At 47.5% G+C, this 19784-nt stretch overlaps 2 protein-coding genes across 6 annotated transcripts in view; both read right to left on the minus strand.

The window, feature by feature from the left end:
- LOC102445795 (protein FAM83D-like) overlaps positions 1–11997 on the minus strand; it is a 29716-nt gene extending 17719 nt beyond the window's left edge. The window contains exon 1 of the mRNA XM_075901336.1: positions 11139–11997. Within this exon, the coding sequence (XP_075757451.1) occupies positions 11139–11588 (450 nt within the window). The 5' untranslated portion in view covers positions 11589–11997. The remainder of the gene's footprint in view (positions 1–11138) is intronic.
- A 634-nt stretch (positions 11998–12631) lies between these two features.
- Positions 12632–19784, minus strand: part of PPP1R16B (protein phosphatase 1 regulatory subunit 16B) — a 109194-nt gene continuing 102041 nt past the window's right edge. For all 5 annotated transcript variants that reach the window (XM_075901332.1, XM_075901333.1, XM_075901331.1 and 2 more), the window contains one exon: positions 12632–19416. In XM_075901332.1, coding sequence (XP_075757447.1) covers positions 18895–19416 — 522 coding nt within the window. In that variant the 3' untranslated portion in view covers positions 12632–18894. The remainder of the gene's footprint in view (positions 19417–19784) is intronic.

Consider the following 19784-nt stretch of genomic DNA (forward strand, 5'->3'; position numbering starts at 1 on the left):
CAAGGAGTTCCACAGGTTGACTATGTGCTGTGTGAAGAAGAACTTTCTTTTATTAGTTTTAAACCTGCTACCCATTAATTTCATTTGGTGTCCTCTAGTTGTTCTATTATGGAAACTAATAAATAACTTTTCTTATTTACCCTTTCCACACCAGTCATGATTTTATATACCTCTAACATATCCTCCCTTAGTCTCCTCTTTTCTAAACTGAAAAGTCCCAGTCGCTTTAGCCGCTCTTCATATGGGACCCGTTCCAAACCCCTAATCATTTTAGTTGCCCTTTTCTGAACTCTTTCCAAGGCCAAAATATCTTTTTTGAGGTGAGGAGACCACATCTGTACACAGTATTCAAGATGTGGGCATACCATAGTTTTATACAGGGGCAGTAAGATGTTCTGGGTCTTATTTTCTATCCCTTTCTTAATAATTCCTAACATCCTATTTGCCTTTTTGACCGCTGCTGCACACTGTGTGGAAGTTTTCAGAGAACTATCCACGATAACTCCAAGATCTCTGTCCTGATTTGTTGTAGCCAAATTAGCCTCCATCATACTGTACGTATAGTTGGGGTTATTTTTTCCAATGTGCATTACTTTACACTTATCCACATTACATTTCATTTGCCATTTTGTTGCCCAATCACTCAGTTTGGTGAGATCTTTTTGAATTTCTTCACAGTCTGCTTCTGTCTTGACTATCTTAAACAGTTTAGTATCATCCGCAAACTTTACCACCTCACTGCTTACCCCTTTCTCCAGATCATTTATGAATAAGTTGAACAGTCACTTCAATTATCACTTCTACAGTCTCTGAATCCACATGCTTAAGTGACTTCCACCAGTTCACTCAGGTGACTTCCTTTAAATCATCATCAGCGAACATATTTCCTGAATGGTTTACCCTTAGATCTGAAATTTATTGTAGTTGGCATTAGGGAGGGAGGACTGCTCGATGCCCATGTCAGCCAACTCCTCTTCTTCAGCAGTTAAGGTTTCACCCTGGTGCCAAGTATTGAGAATATTTCCATGAAAATGAGCTGGAGATAGTGCTTGTCCCATTCGTATTAATGCTTGTAATTTAACTGTCATTGCATATTTCTCCTTTTAAGTTCTCACTGTTCCTTCCAAATGTCACGAACATCAGCAATAAAACTAGGGCTATAGAAACAGACGTCAGGGTACTCAGCAATTCTCTTAAGCCCAACGTTGAGAATCTCAGCAGTGACTGTCATCCATTTTTTCCACCATTTTTTTCACAAACTGTCATTAGATTAGGCCAGCTCTTGATAGAGTACTCAAAACAGCCTACGACTGAGTTCCATCACACGTCTTGTGGGAGGGTTAGTTTGCTTCCTTCCACTTTTTTCAGATCAGCTGCTGCAAAGTGGTTGTTACGAAAGTATTTTGCAATTTCAACATTAGCCCTCATTTCTAGGACACTGAAGTCTTTGGCAGAGGTACATCAAATGAGCACTGCAACCATGTTATTAGCCTGGGACTCTTCATTCTCCTAAATTTCTTCTCATCTTGGACATTTACAGCATCGCCTGTGACCAAGACATTTGAATTTTTTTCAGTGACAGTTTTTACTGCTAATTCTTGTCAGTATTCTGCTGTAGCCATTCCCCTCTTCTGGTGTCGCACAAGCACATTCAACAGGGCTACGTCTACACTGGCCCCTTTTCCGGAAGGGGCATGTAAATTTCACCAGTCGTCGTAGGGAAATGCACGGGGGATTTAAATATCCCCCGCGGCATTTAAATAAAAATGTCCGCCGCTTTTTTCCGGCTTTTAAAAAAGCCGGAAAAGAGCGTCTACACTGGCCCCGATCCTCCGGAAAAAGTGCCCTTTTCAGAGAACTATCCACGGGGGATCGGGGCCAGTGTAGACGCTCTTTTCCGGCTTTTTTAAAAGCCGGAAAAAAGCGGCGGACATTTTTATTTAAATGCCGCGGGGGATATTTAAATCCCCCGCGCATTTCCCTACGACGACTGGTGAAATTTACATGCCCCTTCCGGAAAAGGGGCCAGTGTAGACGTAGCCCAGGATCGTTGTGGACATTGCTCTTCCCATCAAGATGCAGGTTAACAATTTTACCCATGTAGACTTTTTGCACGTGGATCAATTTCTCTTTCATACATTTTATCCAGCAATTTGCCCGCAACATCTGCTATGTTGGGTGGACTGTATCCTACTCTTAATAACTGAGCCATGTTAATGAAGTGTGGGTTCTCAGTCGTACAGGAAGAAGGGCTTGTTGCATAAACAAATCAGGCAATTTTTTTCATCAATTACCTCTTTTTGCAATCTGCTAGTACTTATCACAAACTTATCTATGGTTATTTCTGGATGACGGAAATTCCCCCCCCCCTTTTTCCTACAGGTGTGGGCTATGTGACATACAGAATGTGACCGAAACCCTATCATTGGCAGATAATTCTGAAACTATAGAAAATGATGGTGATCTTGAAGATGGAGAGTCTTCAGAATCCTGTATTTTGAGGATGGTGTCTCCTAAACAAAATAAGTCAATGCAGTTATTTAATTATTACCATACTGCTCACTTAGTATAACTAATTGCATTTATTGACACTCATCCAGCACTGCTTTGAAAGTGAAACTGTAAAAGATCTGCCTATTTCAGCTATTTATTTTGTATTACACCTGCATCAACAATGACAACTATATTTTTTGTTTAAACGTGAGAATTCAAGAATAGTCCAGAAGGAAGACAAGTCGTCCTTAACAACGAAGTATGAAAGAAAAAACATTTACCAACTTGAAGATGCTGCATGTTTAGACACATTCCTGTCATCATCTTCAGTGAAGATTGCTCCTGAGGGAACACTTCTCATGGTGTTGTTTCATTCAGGCAACCAGGACTTGCATTTTTTTGTTGCACACTTTGCCTTTTACATGCATGTCTATCTTACCCACAGGCAGAGAAACTGTATTAAAATATTCCCAAACTGGGGCTCTTTCACAGCCTGCTGCATAGGTTTTCTCTTCTAGTGAAAGAATGGTATGGTAGATTTCAAACTGTTGTACTTAAAAGTACTGCACGGGATCTTTTCGGGGGGAAAAGGCAAAACACCACATTTATTGGTAATACATACAGCAATCAACACTTATGTTCATATAACGCATTACACTCACACACAAGCACACTCTACCTTGTGGTTGTTACCAATAGTTACTCCCCCTAACTCAGGCCTGGGCAAAATACAGGCCATGGGACACATCCAGCCTGCTGCGTCACCAGCTCCGGCCCGCAGATACTGTGGGGAGCCCCAGGCAGGCTCCCCGCTTGCCTCGCCCCAGGCAGGCTCCCCGCTTGCCTCGCCCCAGGCAGGCTCCCCGCTTGCCTCGCCCCAGGCAGGCTCCCCGCTTGCCTCGCCCCAGGCAGGCTCCCCGCTTGCCTCGCCCCACCCACACGCAGCTCAGAAATGCAGCCATGGGGTGTTTTTTCTTTAAAAACTGAGAGTCCAGGGGGGAAAGGGCAAAGCTTCAGGAGGTGGGCCCACCCCCAGCACAATCCCATTCGCTGGTTTCTGGCCAGAAATTGGCTAATGGGAGCTTCCTGTTTCAATTACAGGCAGCCATGAAGCACAAGGGGCTCCAGAGCACATGGCTGCAGCCTGTGCAGGGGCAGGGCAGGCAGGGAAGCTGATTCAGGAACAGCTGCTGGGTGGTAAGTCTCCTTGCAGAGTCTACCTCCAGCACCCCAGTCCCTCCCTTCCCCAACCCTCTGGTACCCAAGTACCTGTGCAGATCTGGCACCCCAATCCCGTGCCCCAGATCACAGTCCCCTCTTGCCCTAGCTCACAACCCAAATCCCTGCACCCCCTCCACACCAGTCCAGTGCCCCAGGTCACAACTGCCTCCTTCACCCAAGCTCCCTTGCTTACCCCAAGCTCCCTTCTGCACCAAAATCTCCATCCCAGAGCCTGCTTCTCCATTAATATCATGGAAGAATGCAGCCCTTGGCCACTTTCCAAATTCTTGGAGTGGCCCCCCCATAAAAAATTATTGCCCACCCCTGCCCTAACTGCACTGGCCAAGGGGTGGAACCAGGCTTTTGGTGATCTGGATCAATGCTCCCATATTGACAAGATGAAACCTGGGATCCCTCCTGCAAGATTTTATAGTAGCTCCCCTCTCATGCAAATCTATCTTATGCATATGCAAAATCTGAGAGTCATCATATGCATATGCAGTAAGTCATCTGTGGCGCCCTCTTCTGGGTGTTGTCTCAATGCTGCCACATTCATCTTCAAAAAGGGAGCTTCCAAAAGTGCTGCTGACTCCCAAGGCCCTCCATATGTCCAGTCTTCTATTAATGAGCCCATTTCACAGGTCTCATTGTTCCTGGATCTGGCTTCCCTCCCCTCTCTAACCATTGTAACCGCCCAGAGGTGCTTGCCTTTCCCACCTTATCCAGTCACACCTCATTCATTCAACAGGGCAATCAATTAAGTAAAAAGGGAGAGATCTATTCTCTACACCAAGGAAAAACTATGCAGCACTTTAAAGACTAACAAGTTGGTTTAATAGGTGATGAGCTTTTGTGGGCCAGACCCACTTCCTCAGATCATATTCTTGGAGAGAATTGGCATGACCAGGGCTCGACAAGCTGCAGCGACAGCTACTTGCCAGTCCTGCACTGCGCATGTGCCAGACCGGCACTGTGCATGTGCGCAGTGTCGGTGAATGGGGCACACGGAGCGACCAGCTGAAATCTACTCGCCATGGCCAAGTAGAAACAGCGGTTTGTCGAGCCCTGGGCATGACCATATAGACCAAAGGGATACAATGAAAAAAGTGAACGTTATTAAACTGACAAATCAGATTTAGGCTCCCTTCTCCCCAGGTGGCCAGAAACTTCAGCCAGTGGGTGAGGACTGTTTACTCAGCTCCGACTGGCCAGCGGCCCCTCCACGCCTTTGTTTTGCCAAGGGACAGAAAGGCAAATGCTGAGAAAGGGCAGGTGGGACGTGTACTGCAGCCACTAAACTGTGGGACAGTGGGCGGAACAGCGGTCTGGGACCCAGGAGTGGGACTGACCCGGCCACACCCCGGGCTCCTACTGGGGCTCTTGTACATTTCAAAGTTGGAATGCAGCCCTGCCCCCTCCCATGGAGCTAGAGTGAACTGGCTTTTAAGCTGGCTCCCCCCGGGGCTGGCCTGACCATGAGGCGAACTGAAGTGACTGCCTGCGGTGCCAGACTGTGCTGGGGTATGGACACAACTAGGACCCAGAGTGTAGGAAATTGTGTCTGCTGCTGGTGCATGTGCATTCTCTGCTCTAGACGCACGGATGGTGGAGCGCTGTGCTGGAGGAATAAGGGCAGAACTGAGACCTTTCAAAGTTTTGGCCCAAGCGAAGGGGCATTGAGCTCCCCGCCTCAGGTGCCAAAATGTTGTGGGCTGGCCCTATGCTCCCCCCAGTACCCTCTCCACTTTCCCACTCCCTTGATACCTCTTTCCAATAGAGGCAGCAAAGCGGAGAGGGGTGGGGAGAGGAGGAGAGTGACTAGTCGACTAGTGTCGACTATCTGATAAGCTTTTGGACAGCCGTTGGTGGGGAAAGAACAAGTGAGGAACTATTTAGAAAAGCGAAACATACACAAATCCATGGGTCCGGCTTTAATGCATCCAAGGGTACTGAGGGAGTTGGCAAATGTCATTGTGGAGCCTTTGGCCAATATCTTTGAGATCCCGGATGATTGGGAAAAGGAAAATGTAGTGCCCACGTTTAAAAAAGGGAAGAACGATCCAAGGAACTACAGACCAGTCAGCCTTACCTCAGTCTCTGGAAAAATCATGGAGGGGACCCTCAAGGAATCCATATTGAAGCACTTGGAAGAGGAGAAAGTGAACAGGAATGGCCAACACGGATTCACGAAGGGCAAGTCGTGCCTCACCAATCTGATTAGCTTCTATAATGAGGTAACTGGCTCTGTGGATATGGGAAAGTCCATGGATGTGATATACCTCGACTTTTGATACGGTCTCCCACAATATTCTTGCCAGCAAGTTAAGGGAGTATGGATTGGATATATGGACTGTAAGATGGATAGAAAACTGGCTAGACTGTCAGGACCAATGGATAGTGATCAACGGCTCGATGTCGGGTTGGTGGTCGGTTTCTAGCAGCGTGCCCTGTACTTGGACCAGTTTTGTTCAGCATCTTCATTAATGACCCGGAGGGGATGGATTGCACCCTCAGCAAATTCGCAGATGACACTAAGCTGGGGGAGAGGTAGATATGCTGGAGGACAGGGATAGGGTCCAGAGTGACCTCGACAGATTAGAGGATTGGGACAAAAGAAATCTGATGAGTTTCAACAAGGACAAGTCCTGCACTTGGGGCGGAAGGGTTCCAAGCATTGTTACAGGCTGGGGACCGAATGGTTAAGTAGCAGTTCTGCAGAAAAGGACCTGGGGATTAAAAGTGGAGGAGAAGCTGGATAAGAGTCAATAGTGTGCCCTTGTAGCCAAGGCGGCAAATGGGATATTAGGGTGCATTAGGAGGAGCATTGCCAGCAGGTCCAGAAAAGTGATTATTCCCCTTTATTTGGCTCCGGTGAGGCCATATCTGGAGTATTGTGTCCAGTTCTGGGGCCCCCAGTTTAGAAAGGATGTGGACGCATTGGAGAGGGTCCAGCGGAGGGCGACCAAAATGATTACGGGGCTGGAGCACATGACCTATGAGGAGAGGCTGAGGGATTTGGGTTTGTTTAGTCTGCAGAAGAGAAGAGTGAGGGGGGATTTGATAGCAGCCTTCAACTTCCTGAAGGGAGATTCCAAAGAGGATGGAGAGAGGCTGTTCTCAGTGGTGACAAATGGCAGAACAAGGAGCAATGGTCTCAAGTTACAGTGGGAGAGGTCTAGGTTAGATATTAGGAAAAGCTATTTCAGGAGGAGGGTGGGGAAGCACTGGAATGGGTTACCTAGGGAGGTGGTGGAATCTCCATCCCTAGAGGTTTTTAAGTCTTGGCTTGACAAAGCCCTGGCTGGGTTGATTTAGTTGGGATTGGTCCTGCCTTGGGCAGGGGGCTGGACTGGATGACCTCCTGAGATCTCTTCCAGCTCTATGATTCTATAGTTGACTAGTCACTTACATCCCTAATGCAAAAAAGACTTAATACAAAGTTTCTATGTTCTATATGAAGAAGTACAACGTTTTTATATAAAAAGACCTAATATAAAGCTATATAAAAGGACTTGATACATCGTTAAACTTCAATGAGAAAATGATTAATACAGAGATGTATCTAACAAAATCAGTGAACGCTACATTCAAACACCACAAAACTTCTGGTATATGCTACTCAGTTTTCACTATTGTTTGTGTTGCCTTTCCCTTCCTTCTCTTGTTTATCTCCAGACTTCTTGTCCTGATACATTCTGCCCCCAACTATCTACTATTCATTGAACTTTCCGAAAGCTTGCACGTAGAGGGAGGTAAGGGATTGATTCTGTGTACACAAATTTGCAAAGGAACAATAGGGTGAAGGTCTGTTATTTCTCACCTTTATATTGTTTATTTAATAAAAATTATTGTTTATGTTAAGAAGCATGTTATCTTTGGAGACACCAAGCCAACAGTATGAGAACTGCAAAACTGAGCATTTTGGATGGTATCATCTAGACCAGTGGTCCCCAATGTGGTGCCCGCAGACGCCATGGCACCTGCCGGGCCATTTATGTGCGCCCGCAGAGCAATCTGGGCTGGCCCTGCCCCCGGGCATGCAGCAGGTGCCAGCCCCGGGCACATGGGTGGCCCCTGCCCCGGGGTCACAGTGCATGCCGGTGCCGACCCCAGGGCGCAGTGCCTGGGCAGCCCCTGCCTGGGGTTGCCGCACATGCCGGTGCTGGCCCCAGGCGCGCGGCGCATCCTTGGCACTGCCCCCAGGCACATGGCCTGTCAGCGGCCCCACCCCTGTATGCACAGCGCATGAGCGGCCCCGCCCCCAGGCACTCCAAAACCTTGGGGAATACTGATCTAGACCAGAGGCCGCATGTCTGGATCCGGCCCCCACCAACCCTGGGGAGCCTGCGCTGATGCTCCAGCCTACCCGCCAGAGGCTATAGCACACAATCTACTAGCCTGGATCCCGCTGGTTTGCATGGGGAACGTGGGCAGTGCCTTTCTCCTTCTCCGTCAGGGCCTGCATCAGAGAGGGGTTTATTTTTTGTTGTTTTTGCTCCTCACTTGTGTGCAGCCCGACTGATTTTTTGTGGATCAGCGGCACCAGACCCTAATAAGGTTTCCCACCCCCCATCTAGACTGAGAATTGAGTAGACAGAAAAAGTATCCTACATTTATACAGAAACCTCTGCCATCCCATAAGACGGGGTCCCTAATCCATTAACTATTCAAAGTCATTATAAAACTTATCTTAAACATTACAGCTGTGTCTAGACTGGCAAGTTTTTCTGCAAAAGCAGTTGCTTTTGCGGAAAAACTTGCCGGCTGTCTACACTGGCTGCTTGAATTTCCGCAAGAACACTGACTTCCTACTGTCTGAAACCAGTGCTTCTTGCAGAAATACTATTCTGCTCCTGTTCAGGCAAAAGTCCCTTTTGTGCAAAGCTTTTGTGCAAAAGGGCCAGTGTAGACAGCTCAGATTTGTTTTGCGCAAAAAAGCCCCGATTGCGAAAATGGCGATTGGGGCTTTTTTGCGCAAAAAGTGCATCTAGATTGGCCACGGACGCTTTTCCGCAAAAAGTGCTTTTGCAGAAAAGAGTCCTGCCAATCTAGACGCTCTTTTCCGCAAATGCTTTTAACTGAAAACTTTTCCATTAAAAGCATTTGCGGAAAATCATGCCAGTCTAGACGTAGCCTACACGAATATTCTCATACTATAGAATTCGACTTTATAATCCCTATTCCACTATGAGAGATCTTTGAGCTAGATCTTTGAGCTACATAATGTATCTTAATTAAAACAATCTTTAGATAAAATGCTTTTTGAGGAGAAAACCATATCAAAAATCCAATTTAAATAAAAAAAGCCAATTTTTTTTACATCTTCGATTTTTATCATCCTTGTGCCGAGGTGGAGGCAGCACAGGGAGATCTCCCCGCCTCCAAGGGATGTGCAAGCTGGCCCCAGCAGCTGTCCACTTCCAGTGGTGTGTGAGGCCATGGCAGGCAGGAAGCCTGATCCAGACCCAATGGTAGTGTGTCATCCCTGCCCTGTAAAGGGCAGTTCAGGTTACACCTTGTTGCTGTAGTCTCCAGGCTGAACTGTTGTCAAACAGCCTCCAGAATGCAAGTAATGAGGTGTAATAGTTAGAAACTGGTCACAAGAAAAATAAAGATACACTAACAAAATATATTACATTCAAAGCAAGTATCTCAGAATATGCTTTCAGCACCCTGCCACAGAGTTTAATAGCGGATTCTTTTGTATCTTCAGGTGACAGTGAATGCAATGGGCAAGATGGAAGTGCACAGACTTGGGGCCTTTGTTTCCCCTTTTTGAAGTTTCACTCCCCTCCTTGAAAAACATTTCCAGCTGAGACTCAGAGATCCTATGTGGTAGGAGACTAGTAATACAGGAGTTTAACTTAACCAATAAGCTGATGCTTATTGGTCCCTGTTAATGGTTAACTCTGCTAGGGTCCTAAGACACAGGTTGGCAGCCAGGACCTTGTGTGTTCTGGGACCATGCCAGCAGCAGAGCCTGCAGTGTAGAGCTGGCGGCTGGGACTCTGGGAGGCCAGGAGCGAGCCCTTGGGGCCTTGCAGCCCTCCTACCCCTACATCCCCAGGTAAAGCATTAACCACATAACTGATGGAATTTTGATTAGGTACTATTTTTACATCTCTATAGAGTATGTCCTGCTGTTTTCCACCTATGTAAGCTTCCTTTGTTTTCCTCTTCACTGCATGATGGTTGTGTTTACTGCTTAAAGGTAAACTGAGGCTGTGTCTACACTTGGAAGTTTAAAGCACAGCCATGGACAGCAGCACTTCCATGCAGCAAGGTACATGAGCTGGGAGAGCTCTCCCAGGACTCTAGGTAAGCCACCTCCAAGAGGAAGTAGTTTAACAGTGCTAGAAGCCCAGTACATGGGCACTTGAACTTCCTGAGCTGGAGGGAGGGGCAGATTCCACACCCTAGACTGAGAAAGTTACAGCACAGGAAAGTAGCAGCACAGACAAGTCCTAAGGTAACACACATTCCTCCTCTTGTTTGAGGGACCTGATTTCTGCCTGACTGGGCAGGGCACAGTTAACACCATCAAGGGGATCTTAACTTCACATAGAACGTGTGGCCACATGGTAGTAGCATGAACAGGGACCAACAGCAAATTAGGAATGTTAGATATCAGGTAACCACATGAAATCTTTACAGTTACAGACTATATGATAGTCCCCAGGAGTGGGGGCAGCAGCCACTGGGAGTCTGTCCATGAGGAGGGCCAGTTTAAAATCCAGCTTCCCCTGTCTACTGGCCGCCTTGCCACCTCATGCTGCTGTTTCTGATACAGAGGCAGCCACGGAATGGCTGCAGCCAGTCTGCCGCGTCCACACCTCCCAAAGGGCAGAGGCTGCTCTGCGGCAGCCTCCCCTGCTCCCCGCCTCCCATAGAGGTAGCAGGGGATGGGGGAGCATGTGGCCTAGAAGATTAACCGATAAACCCAGCTTTATCCATCAATCCATAGCCGACCACACGTTTACATCCCTACGGCAAATTAAGGGTTTTCAAATGAGACGCACTTTGCACAGATGACTGCCGAGTACAGGGATGTATTCAGTCCCAGCCAGACTCTCTCATGTATCTGGGGAGCTAATGAGGCTGAGCTGCTGGTAGTGAAAAGCATTTGCCAGGCACTGGAGCAGGGGCAGCACTAGGGGAGCTGAGCCGGGGCTAGGAGGTTGCTCACACTGCAGGGCACAGCAGCAGGGGCGGGTTAAACTCTACCCTGCGCCCACCTCCCGTGGTGTTGGTGCTGGAAAGGGTTGCACAGCGAGGGACCCACTGACCCAAACGCGGACCCCTTGGAGCGCTGGAAGCTACAAGCCAGAGGGTAGCGCCCCCCTCCAGGGGAGCAGGGGGCCGCGCAGCCCCCGGGCCGGGCTGCCCAGGACCCGAGGCGGCGCAGGGGCCGGGCGGGCGCTCACCTCGCGGGCCGAGCGGATCTGCCTGCGCACCGCCTCCTTGCAGCTGTAGACGGTCTCCCCGAAGCCGGGCTGGAAAAGCGCCTCCGCGCGGGTGAGGCCGCGGTACGAGCCGCTGGGGAAGAGCGGCCAGCCCAGCTCCAGCGAGGGCGGCTCCACGTCCGAGCGCTCGGGGAAGTAGGTGAGCGAGGAGCCGTCCAGCGAGGGCTCGCCCGCCCCGTCCTCGGCCCCGGCCGGCGGCGCGGCCGCCTGGAGGATGGCCTGGATCTCGGGCTCCGAGAGGAAGCCGGGCACCTTCTCCCGGCGCAGGCAAGCCCGGAACGCGGCGCGGCCGCCGGCCACCAGCTCCTCCAGCGCCAGCCGCTGCGCCTCGCTGTAGAGCTCGGGCGAGCTCGGCTCCCCGCGGGGCCAGCGGCCGGGCGCGTCCTCCAGGCACTGGGACTGGTTCGCCATGGGAGCCGCGGCCCGGGAGGGAGCGGGACCGACAGGGGCAAAACCGCGCGGCTGCCGCGCCGGAGCCTTTTATAGGCGGTTTGAACCCAGCCGGGCAGCCGCGGATTGGGGGGCGCGGCCCCTCCCTCCCGCCCTGGTTGGCCGGCCGCGTTTGAATGTGCCGGGCCGGGCCACCCCTCTGCGCCGGATTCTACTGGCCCGCGTGCTCCCGGGCCCGACCCCGCCGCGAGCTCAGCCCAGTGCGGGCTCCCTGGCCCGGTTTCCCTCCGCCCCTGGCCCTGTCCGCCGCTCCGCTTCTGCACCAGAGTGCAACTTCTTCAGTCAATTGCCCAGGGCCTGCGCCAGCCCGGAGCTGCCAGGCGCAGAGACGCTGGGCAGGCCCGTACGCAGGAGCTGCAAAAGCACTCCCCCTAGTCCTCCAAGGAAGCATGCTCTGGCGGCCAGGGCAAGGCGGGGCTTGATTTCCCCACTTCCATGGAAGATCAGGAAGGTGCATTTATCAAAAAAGCACACATCCCCACAAATTCCTACGACGGGACCTGCTAGGACTCAGACCGCTGGCATAAATTAAGCACTGAGCTTCAATTAAATGACAAAAGCATCAAATATAACTGCTAGAAGAAAAGGGTGATTGTTCCTGGGTATTTGAGGAGGTACGAAAAGTCCTTGCTCCTATGGCAAGCTGTTTTAAACAGCTTTAGGGGGTTGCCGAGTAAGTCTGTACATGTACAGGATTACCATTAGTGAGGAGTCCACCCTGAGCTCAAAGTGCCATACAACTTTGAAACTGACCGTTAAGGACACTGGACCTCTTCCCATTATCCTAAAAAGCTCACTTGATCACAGGTTGATCTATGCTTACTACATTTCATCCACCAGCCTAGCTCTTTTAGCCAGCTTATTTTGGCAAAGTTCATGGTTGCATCATAAGAGGGCACACATTTAGGCGCACAGTCCAAATAATGGTGGTATACTGTTATACTAACAATAATGCTGTAGATTTCAAACACATTAAAACAGTAAATGAAGACCCCCATCTGCAGTTCCTGGTATTATCAAAAGAAATTTAATATATTTTTAAATAAAAAAGTTCAGTCATTCTATTAAAGACACTTAGAAGTCAGATGCTAATACTGTCATACGTATCTTGTTGGCATGAGATTTATATACACTCAGATTTAATCTGTTGCTTCAACATGTTAAGAAACCATCTTTTCATTCTTATAGTAGCAATATGAAGTTAATTCCATACAATATCAAATATCTTTTTAAAAAGTTTTAAATATATTACTCTGATTGCCAAAATGCCATTTTATACACAAAAGCTGCAAATACAATATACAGTTCTCTTATATTATTTTTCACATAAAATACATTTTGTCAAGTTTTATTTATATATCATTTACTACAGCTCAATGGAGTCATGAATTATTGCAGAGGACTGGGCAGCCTTTTGACATGTCCTAGATATGCAGCAGCTGAACCTAGCTGTACAAGGCCTACAGAACCCAACGAACTTAGTTTACTGCTTCTTTCTCCTGGAAAAACTGAAAAAATTGCCATTTAGGTTCTGGGAAGTCAGATACGGTCCAACTAGAGGTGCATCTGCACTGGCTGTTTGAAAACGTCTTCACTGGTGCAGGTGGGAGTGGTAGTTTACACAGGTTAGGCAAGGAACTGAACACCACATAGTGAAAATGCCTGACTTCTTTTTGCTAGGTCGTCCACCATTGCTATCACCAATAGAACCAGAACCGTGGAGAATAGTAAGCTCCAAGTTTGCAGTAGCAGATGCACCTGCAAAGAATCCAATCATGTTCTTCCTGTGTAGGCAACTATATTAGCAGCTTTACCTGTGTGAAGACAGCAGGCTCAAGCCTGGAAACTTCAGTAACTCCAAATCCCATTCTACAGCATTAGAAAAATTACAGTGTCTTGTAGTAATGGAGTACATCTTGTGGTACTATAATTGTGTTTGGGCACTTACTGTACAACACTGTAATACTTTGAGGAACAAATGTGATGTGCCAATTTCTGTTCACACACAAAGGACTTGGATTTCATTTTGCACTCATATGATCTGAGCAAACTAAAGCTAACCCGGTGTTTTTGCCTTACAGAAATTTTCATTTACAAATCAGCCAGTTATTAGCAAGATAATACTTCAGGAAGAACATTTTAGAGCTCATACTGCTTGCCCCAGAGCTGAAGAAAAATAAAGCTTTTAAAGTTGGCAGCAGACTCAGTGTTGGAATCAAGTCACTGCTAGCAGACAGGAACCAGAGATGAAACTCAGATGTATGCCAGACCTAAATATAACCTTCCATATTCCCCTCTCTGTACCAGTGAACCAAAACCAACCTCTCCTGGTGCTGTACATCTAAGGTTTGATCATGGTCCCAAATTAACAAAACTAGAACGTTTATTCCAGGTATCACAGAACTGCTGAAAATTTGTTTTATTTCAATTCAAATATAAGTGTGTGGGGGGGGGGGGGGGGAGGGGACCTCTATTTCTTCTCACTGGAAAAGCAGAGATGCAGGAACAAAAGAAACAAAATCTGCAACTCAAATTGAACAATTTTCATAGGAAGTCGATGAAGCCCAAGAAGAAGAAAAAAAGAGATTTTCTTCTGAAAAGCCATTTTGTCAAAACAATTGAGAGTAGTTGCATTCTCGTAGCCAGGTGCACTTAAGCTATTTTTAGCCAGCATGGTAGTATCTACATGTACCCAGAGACAAGGGAGAACCCCATAATGTAGCCTGACACCAATTAAGCCACTGAGATCTGCTAAAGAATAGTTCTAGTGCTTCCCTACATGGGCTAGTCTGATTTCAGTAGATGACTGATAGTTTTTCCAACGCAGAGTGCTGGGGGAATAGATGCCCAACATCAAGCTGAAGTGTGCTAAGAATAAGGCGTATGCAATTGAGATAATAAGTGCTTACTTCTACTGCAAACTTGTCAGTGAAAAGTCTGTTTGCATTAAAAAAAATTCGTCAACCCCACTGGGTATTGCCCTGTCTCATTATTGCTATTTACCAGAACTCTCCCTGTGATCATCCCTTCCTTCCCTAACATGGGATTCTCTGCTCTGTGTAACACATCAGGGCCCAAGCTAGAAAACTAGACCCAAACCTTTGGAGGAAATTCAGATCAAGGCCAAGCTCTAGGAGCTTGGTTGGGACAACAAATTCCAACAGGAAAGGTTGGAAGTGAGATCCAAACTGCATAGTTCAAGCCCATCTCTAACTGTTAATGGTCTATTGCTAGGAGTGTTGCTTGGCTGCATCAAGAACAGGCAAAGACTGCTCCCAGGCACTATTATGCATCTGAAGGTGGTCCTTCACCATGGCAACTGGAGCTCTCTCCAGCTCACTATTAGCTTACTAGCAGCACTAGAGCCTAATGCATGATGAAGGCTTGCATGCAGTTACGCTGTGCCCACACAGTGCTCTGGCGGTGGTCACTGGTTTCAACCTCCTCAGAAGTTTGGGGAAGGGCAGATTTGAAATTTATACTCTGGGCTTATGTCTAAGAAAGATGGAGTCTGATCTGATTCCCTGCTGTCACTCAGATTTTAACAGAGGCAGGCTGCCTTTGCCTACAAGGGAATATGTATGAAGGAGAAGACTGTACACCAAAGAGGCTGAGCCAAACAGTTGTGTAGGCTTATAGGGGAACAGAGCTCGAATGGTGTGGCCACGAACAGAGTGCTAAAAGATTTTTTTCTGTTAACCTAAATGCTAGACATGCAAATCCTCACACTGTTTCTATTCTCAACAGCTTTTTAATGGCACTAAAAACTCGAGCAAAATAGTTGAGTATCTACTATTGTACACCACAGAATAAAGGAAGCATCCTGCTGGATTGGCAATATGTCTTCAGAAGTGCCAGTGCATCAGTTCTACCCATGAAAACCTGCATTTGCATCTACCAAATAAATACCTGCAGATGGATTAAATCCCCATTTTGTGCTCAGTTATCCATTCAGTACTTACTAGTCCCACTTCGCACACAAGTTTAAGTTGTCTATGCCCTGCCCATGTATGCTGGTGTCCCATGGCCATTGAGGTCTTCGAGCCAGCAACTCCCTTACACCCTTCTATGAAAACTTATCCCAAGCTTCAAATTGATTCACATCCTTAAGTAGCCATGGAAAGGAACTTAGATTGACTGTCCCATTCACAAATTGCTCCATGCAATAAAGGTTATTACTGTCATGGTGCAGCCCCTGGAACATCCATTAATTTTGGGCTCTTCTCCCATCTGAGTGGAGATAAAAGACACTACATGAGACCCCCATCAGACAGCTAATGAGAAAGTTATCACCAAGATAATATCTGCAGCCCCAGAGCTAGAAGAGCCACATTAAGCAGCTCTAAGGCCAATGTTACGATTCCAATGTCACAGTAGCCCAATTAAGGGAATATTTGTGCAATTTAGAGCACCTCGTACTTCTTCTCCTCCCCTGACAGAAAAGTCACTGTTGCTTAGGAGACATCACAGCATTAGCTGGAATGATGAAATCCTGGAATTTCACATTAAACCGAGGTGACAGTGCTATTTATCTAAATTACTGGATTAATACTGCTTTCGTGTAACAACCACTGTCACGGAGATGTAAAGCCTGGCACTCCTTTCACCGGTATAATCTGACTTCAGTGGAGTTGTTTCTGATTTACAGCTGGTAAGAGTGAGAAGAAACCAGACATGGCCTGATATCATCTCTCACTGGGAAGGCAGCTAACAACTGTTCAGAGTTTGGCACAGGCCATAACTGATGTGTAGCAGTGCCAGCTAATTCTGCTCCAGCAATTCTCATTCGAGCGGGGTCAAGGGGAGTAATGGCCTACTCCCAAGACCTGGTTGAATGGGAAAAGAACATACAAGAGCTGGGGGAAAGGGAACACCATTCAAGTTCAATCAATGCAGCAACAGACATTCAAGGCAGCCAGGGCACCAAGAAATAGAACAGAAATTGCAGGGAGGCCCCTTGGAAATGAATTGGAGTGTCAGGCAAGATCCCTGGAGTAATGGAGAGGAGTGGCTGGGTATGTTATTAAATACATTAGGAAAAAGTGCCTTCACTGTAACATGCTTTTAGAAATCTGACCTGACTTTCTATTCCCTATCCCAAAATTCTCTTCATTTAGGGAGAAAATCGAACAGGAGGATAGGTGGACTCTCAGAGCCCAGAAGACTAAACCGTCAGCCTGAGAAGAAGTGCCAAGACCTGCAGATACAGCCTGGCACCTTTCTTGGGGTAACATGCTCATCACTGCTTGGAAGGCAAACGCTGAATTGTACAATGTCCTGTCTTCTCCAGCAGAGGGCGAGATGGCCCCAAATCTCTGTGCCACAGGATATAGCACTGCTGACATAGGCTCCATTAAAAAAAGTGCTACCTCAAATTCTACTCTAAGGTAAACAAAGCCAGGAGTGTGAGAGACCCCAAGAGAGCCCCATATGCTGCTTGTACCTCATGGAGCATCTCTGCCTTTGGCTCTTGCTTCCTTTCTCCCCATATAAGCATAGTGCAACTTTGGTACCCACCCACCACTGTCAAAAAGCTCCCCCACCCGCCTCCATCCAGTATCACACCACATGTCTCACTAACACACTGCTAGGCTCCCCTGTAGAGATGAACAGTGCTTCTGGTTGTGAGATGGCTGCACTAACATCCTGCTTCATCTTTATCCCAGAACAGAATACTTTAGCAGCCAGAAAGAAGAAGATGGATGGAAGTTGCATGGTCTAGGGCAGATCCTTAGCTGCAGTGTAGATACAGTGATTCTATCCAGTAATGGTTCAAGGTGGCATCAGATACCCAAACAATCCTGCCTTTTTTAAAATTTGGGGCCTAAGCTTCACCTACGAGACAAGCATTCAAAGATGGAGGCTGTGTGCAATGGCCCTTTGTGCAGACAAATATGTTGTAGATGCAACTGAAAACATTTTTTGAATATTTTGCCTGTTTATCCTGGAATCATGTTCATTTCTCTAGAGCTGACACGCCCCTGACAAGTACTGTTTTCCTGCTCCCACTATTCAGGTGAGGGCTCTGCTCCCTTAGGAACAATTGCAGGAATTGGCCAGCCAATCACACACCCCGTGTTATAACAAGCCACAGATTCCTCAAATGCAACCTGGCACACATTTAACACATGCTACCCCAAAACACTGTTGTTGGCTTCCTGTCCATCAGAGCTTCACTAGACTACTCCCAAAGTCACTACTACATGCTGCTGGGGGATGGCTTTTGCTTACTGAAATAAGCTATTTTCTCTCTCATACAAGGTAACTATTCACATACAAAAATGATGAAACCTAGTGAGACAGGAGATTTTTCTATGCCATTTTTAGCGAAGCAGGTATTTCTTTGCCCTTCTTGCCTAATTTAAGGAGAGCTCTGAGGTTCTGGAAATCCAAAAGCCCTCAGCTAGTGCAAGAGACACAGAAAGCAACAGAACCATTCTAGTTTTTAAGCCAAGTGAAGCATCGAGAGTAAAGCAGCAGCAGCACCAATAGGGAAGGTGACATTGTTAAAAGTGAATGGATTTCACTAACCTAAGGGTCTCAGTAATACAAGTAATTTGTTTCTAGCCCATTGCTGAACCTTTCACTCAGCATTTTATTGCAGGCGTTTCTTCTACTGGATTTCCATCTCTCAAACCTGATGGTACCGCACAGCCCTGGATTGCAATTCAAGCGGGCCACACACTGGCCTGCAGCATTTGACAGGGGCTGCCATAACGCAGGCATCACACAACTTCCCCAAGTACAAGCACTGGTGAAATGCTCAGCTTCACCTTCATGCAAAGCAAATGAAACACACCAAAGACTCCAAGTCGGCTCTTGCAATCCCTGGGCTGTTTGCACAAATGCAGGGAGCTAACCACACACACTCAGGGGGTACACCTGTCACATCCACGAGGGAGAGGCAGGCCCAGCGGGTCACATTCCACAAGCTTGGGGGCTCCCACCAGAAAGGGAGGACTCCATGTCAGATGGTTTTGCCTTTCAAAGACCCTTCATGCTTTAGAGCGGGGAGCCCCCAATGTACCTTTCACAACGTGTAGTTCATTTCTTCCCTATGGGCCACACGCTTCCAGCCTTACTCCTTTGACTGCAGCGGGTTACTGTCAGGCTAAGGTACTATTCAAAGATGAACGACTGGCACCATTAAGTCCTCTGTAACTCAACGGAGGTGTCTCCATGTGGGGATGGAAACAGCCCGTCCTCAGTAATAAAGCCAATCTGGCCATCCACTTTTGATCTCCTCTGCAGTGAGCTATCGATGACGTTAGGAAATCCTGCAGCACCCGTGCACTTTCTCTTCCATTTCCTCCATGGGAGCTTTGAATTTCAGGAGAGGGGGATCACCACTGGACGCTGTGTAATAAACTGAATTCCCATTGGAGCTGTAAGGAGAAGTCCTGGAATCAATCAGGTGCTCCGTGCCCTCACCCCCATTCTCAATTGCCCCACCCGTATTGGTGCCAAAGTGGGTGCTGATGAAGGGGTGGTTGAGCAGTTTAGCTGCAGCCCGCTGCCGCTTCAGTTCAGAAAGAGTTTGATGGCTGCGCTCCTTGTAGCCACCCCAGATTTGCTGAGAGTCAGGGCTGCTGGGGCTGCTGTAGGGAAGTGCCTGGCTTGCACTATAGTCTGGAGCTGTGTGCATTTTCCAGACGTCCCCGTTGGAAACTGAGTAGTGGTAAGTGCTGGCCGTTGCCCTGAGTCCATTCTGGAGGGAGGGTTCAGAGTCACTCTGGATGCTTTTGGTTGCTAGCTCAGAAAGGAGCATAGAATTCTCCAGCACTGAATTCTGTAATGAGAAAACATTAACGAGAAGCAGCTCCCATTGTAGGATTCGTCCCTTTTATGGCTTCCTTTTAACCCATTCCCGCAGCCAAACAGTAGCAGTAAAGGGGTGAAATTAACTATCTCTTGGCCCTATTTTTTCATTAACGTGTGAACTTTAAAGTCTGTCTGGAACAGTTAAATGTTAACACAGAAAGACAGTTCCACATTTGTCGTCTTTTTTTTTTAAAAACAAGGCAATTAAACGCAAAAATCTTGTGTTACTACAATAGGATAGTAGCTTAATTATATACGGACAACCAGAGAGCATGAGATCAAGTTATTCTAGAAAAATTAGCCCACCTCCCTTACATCTACGTATCTTTGATTACT

This window comes from Pelodiscus sinensis, chromosome 18 (assembly GCF_049634645.1).
Source record: "Pelodiscus sinensis isolate JC-2024 chromosome 18, ASM4963464v1, whole genome shotgun sequence".
Lineage (NCBI taxonomy): Eukaryota > Metazoa > Chordata > Testudines > Trionychidae > Pelodiscus > Pelodiscus sinensis.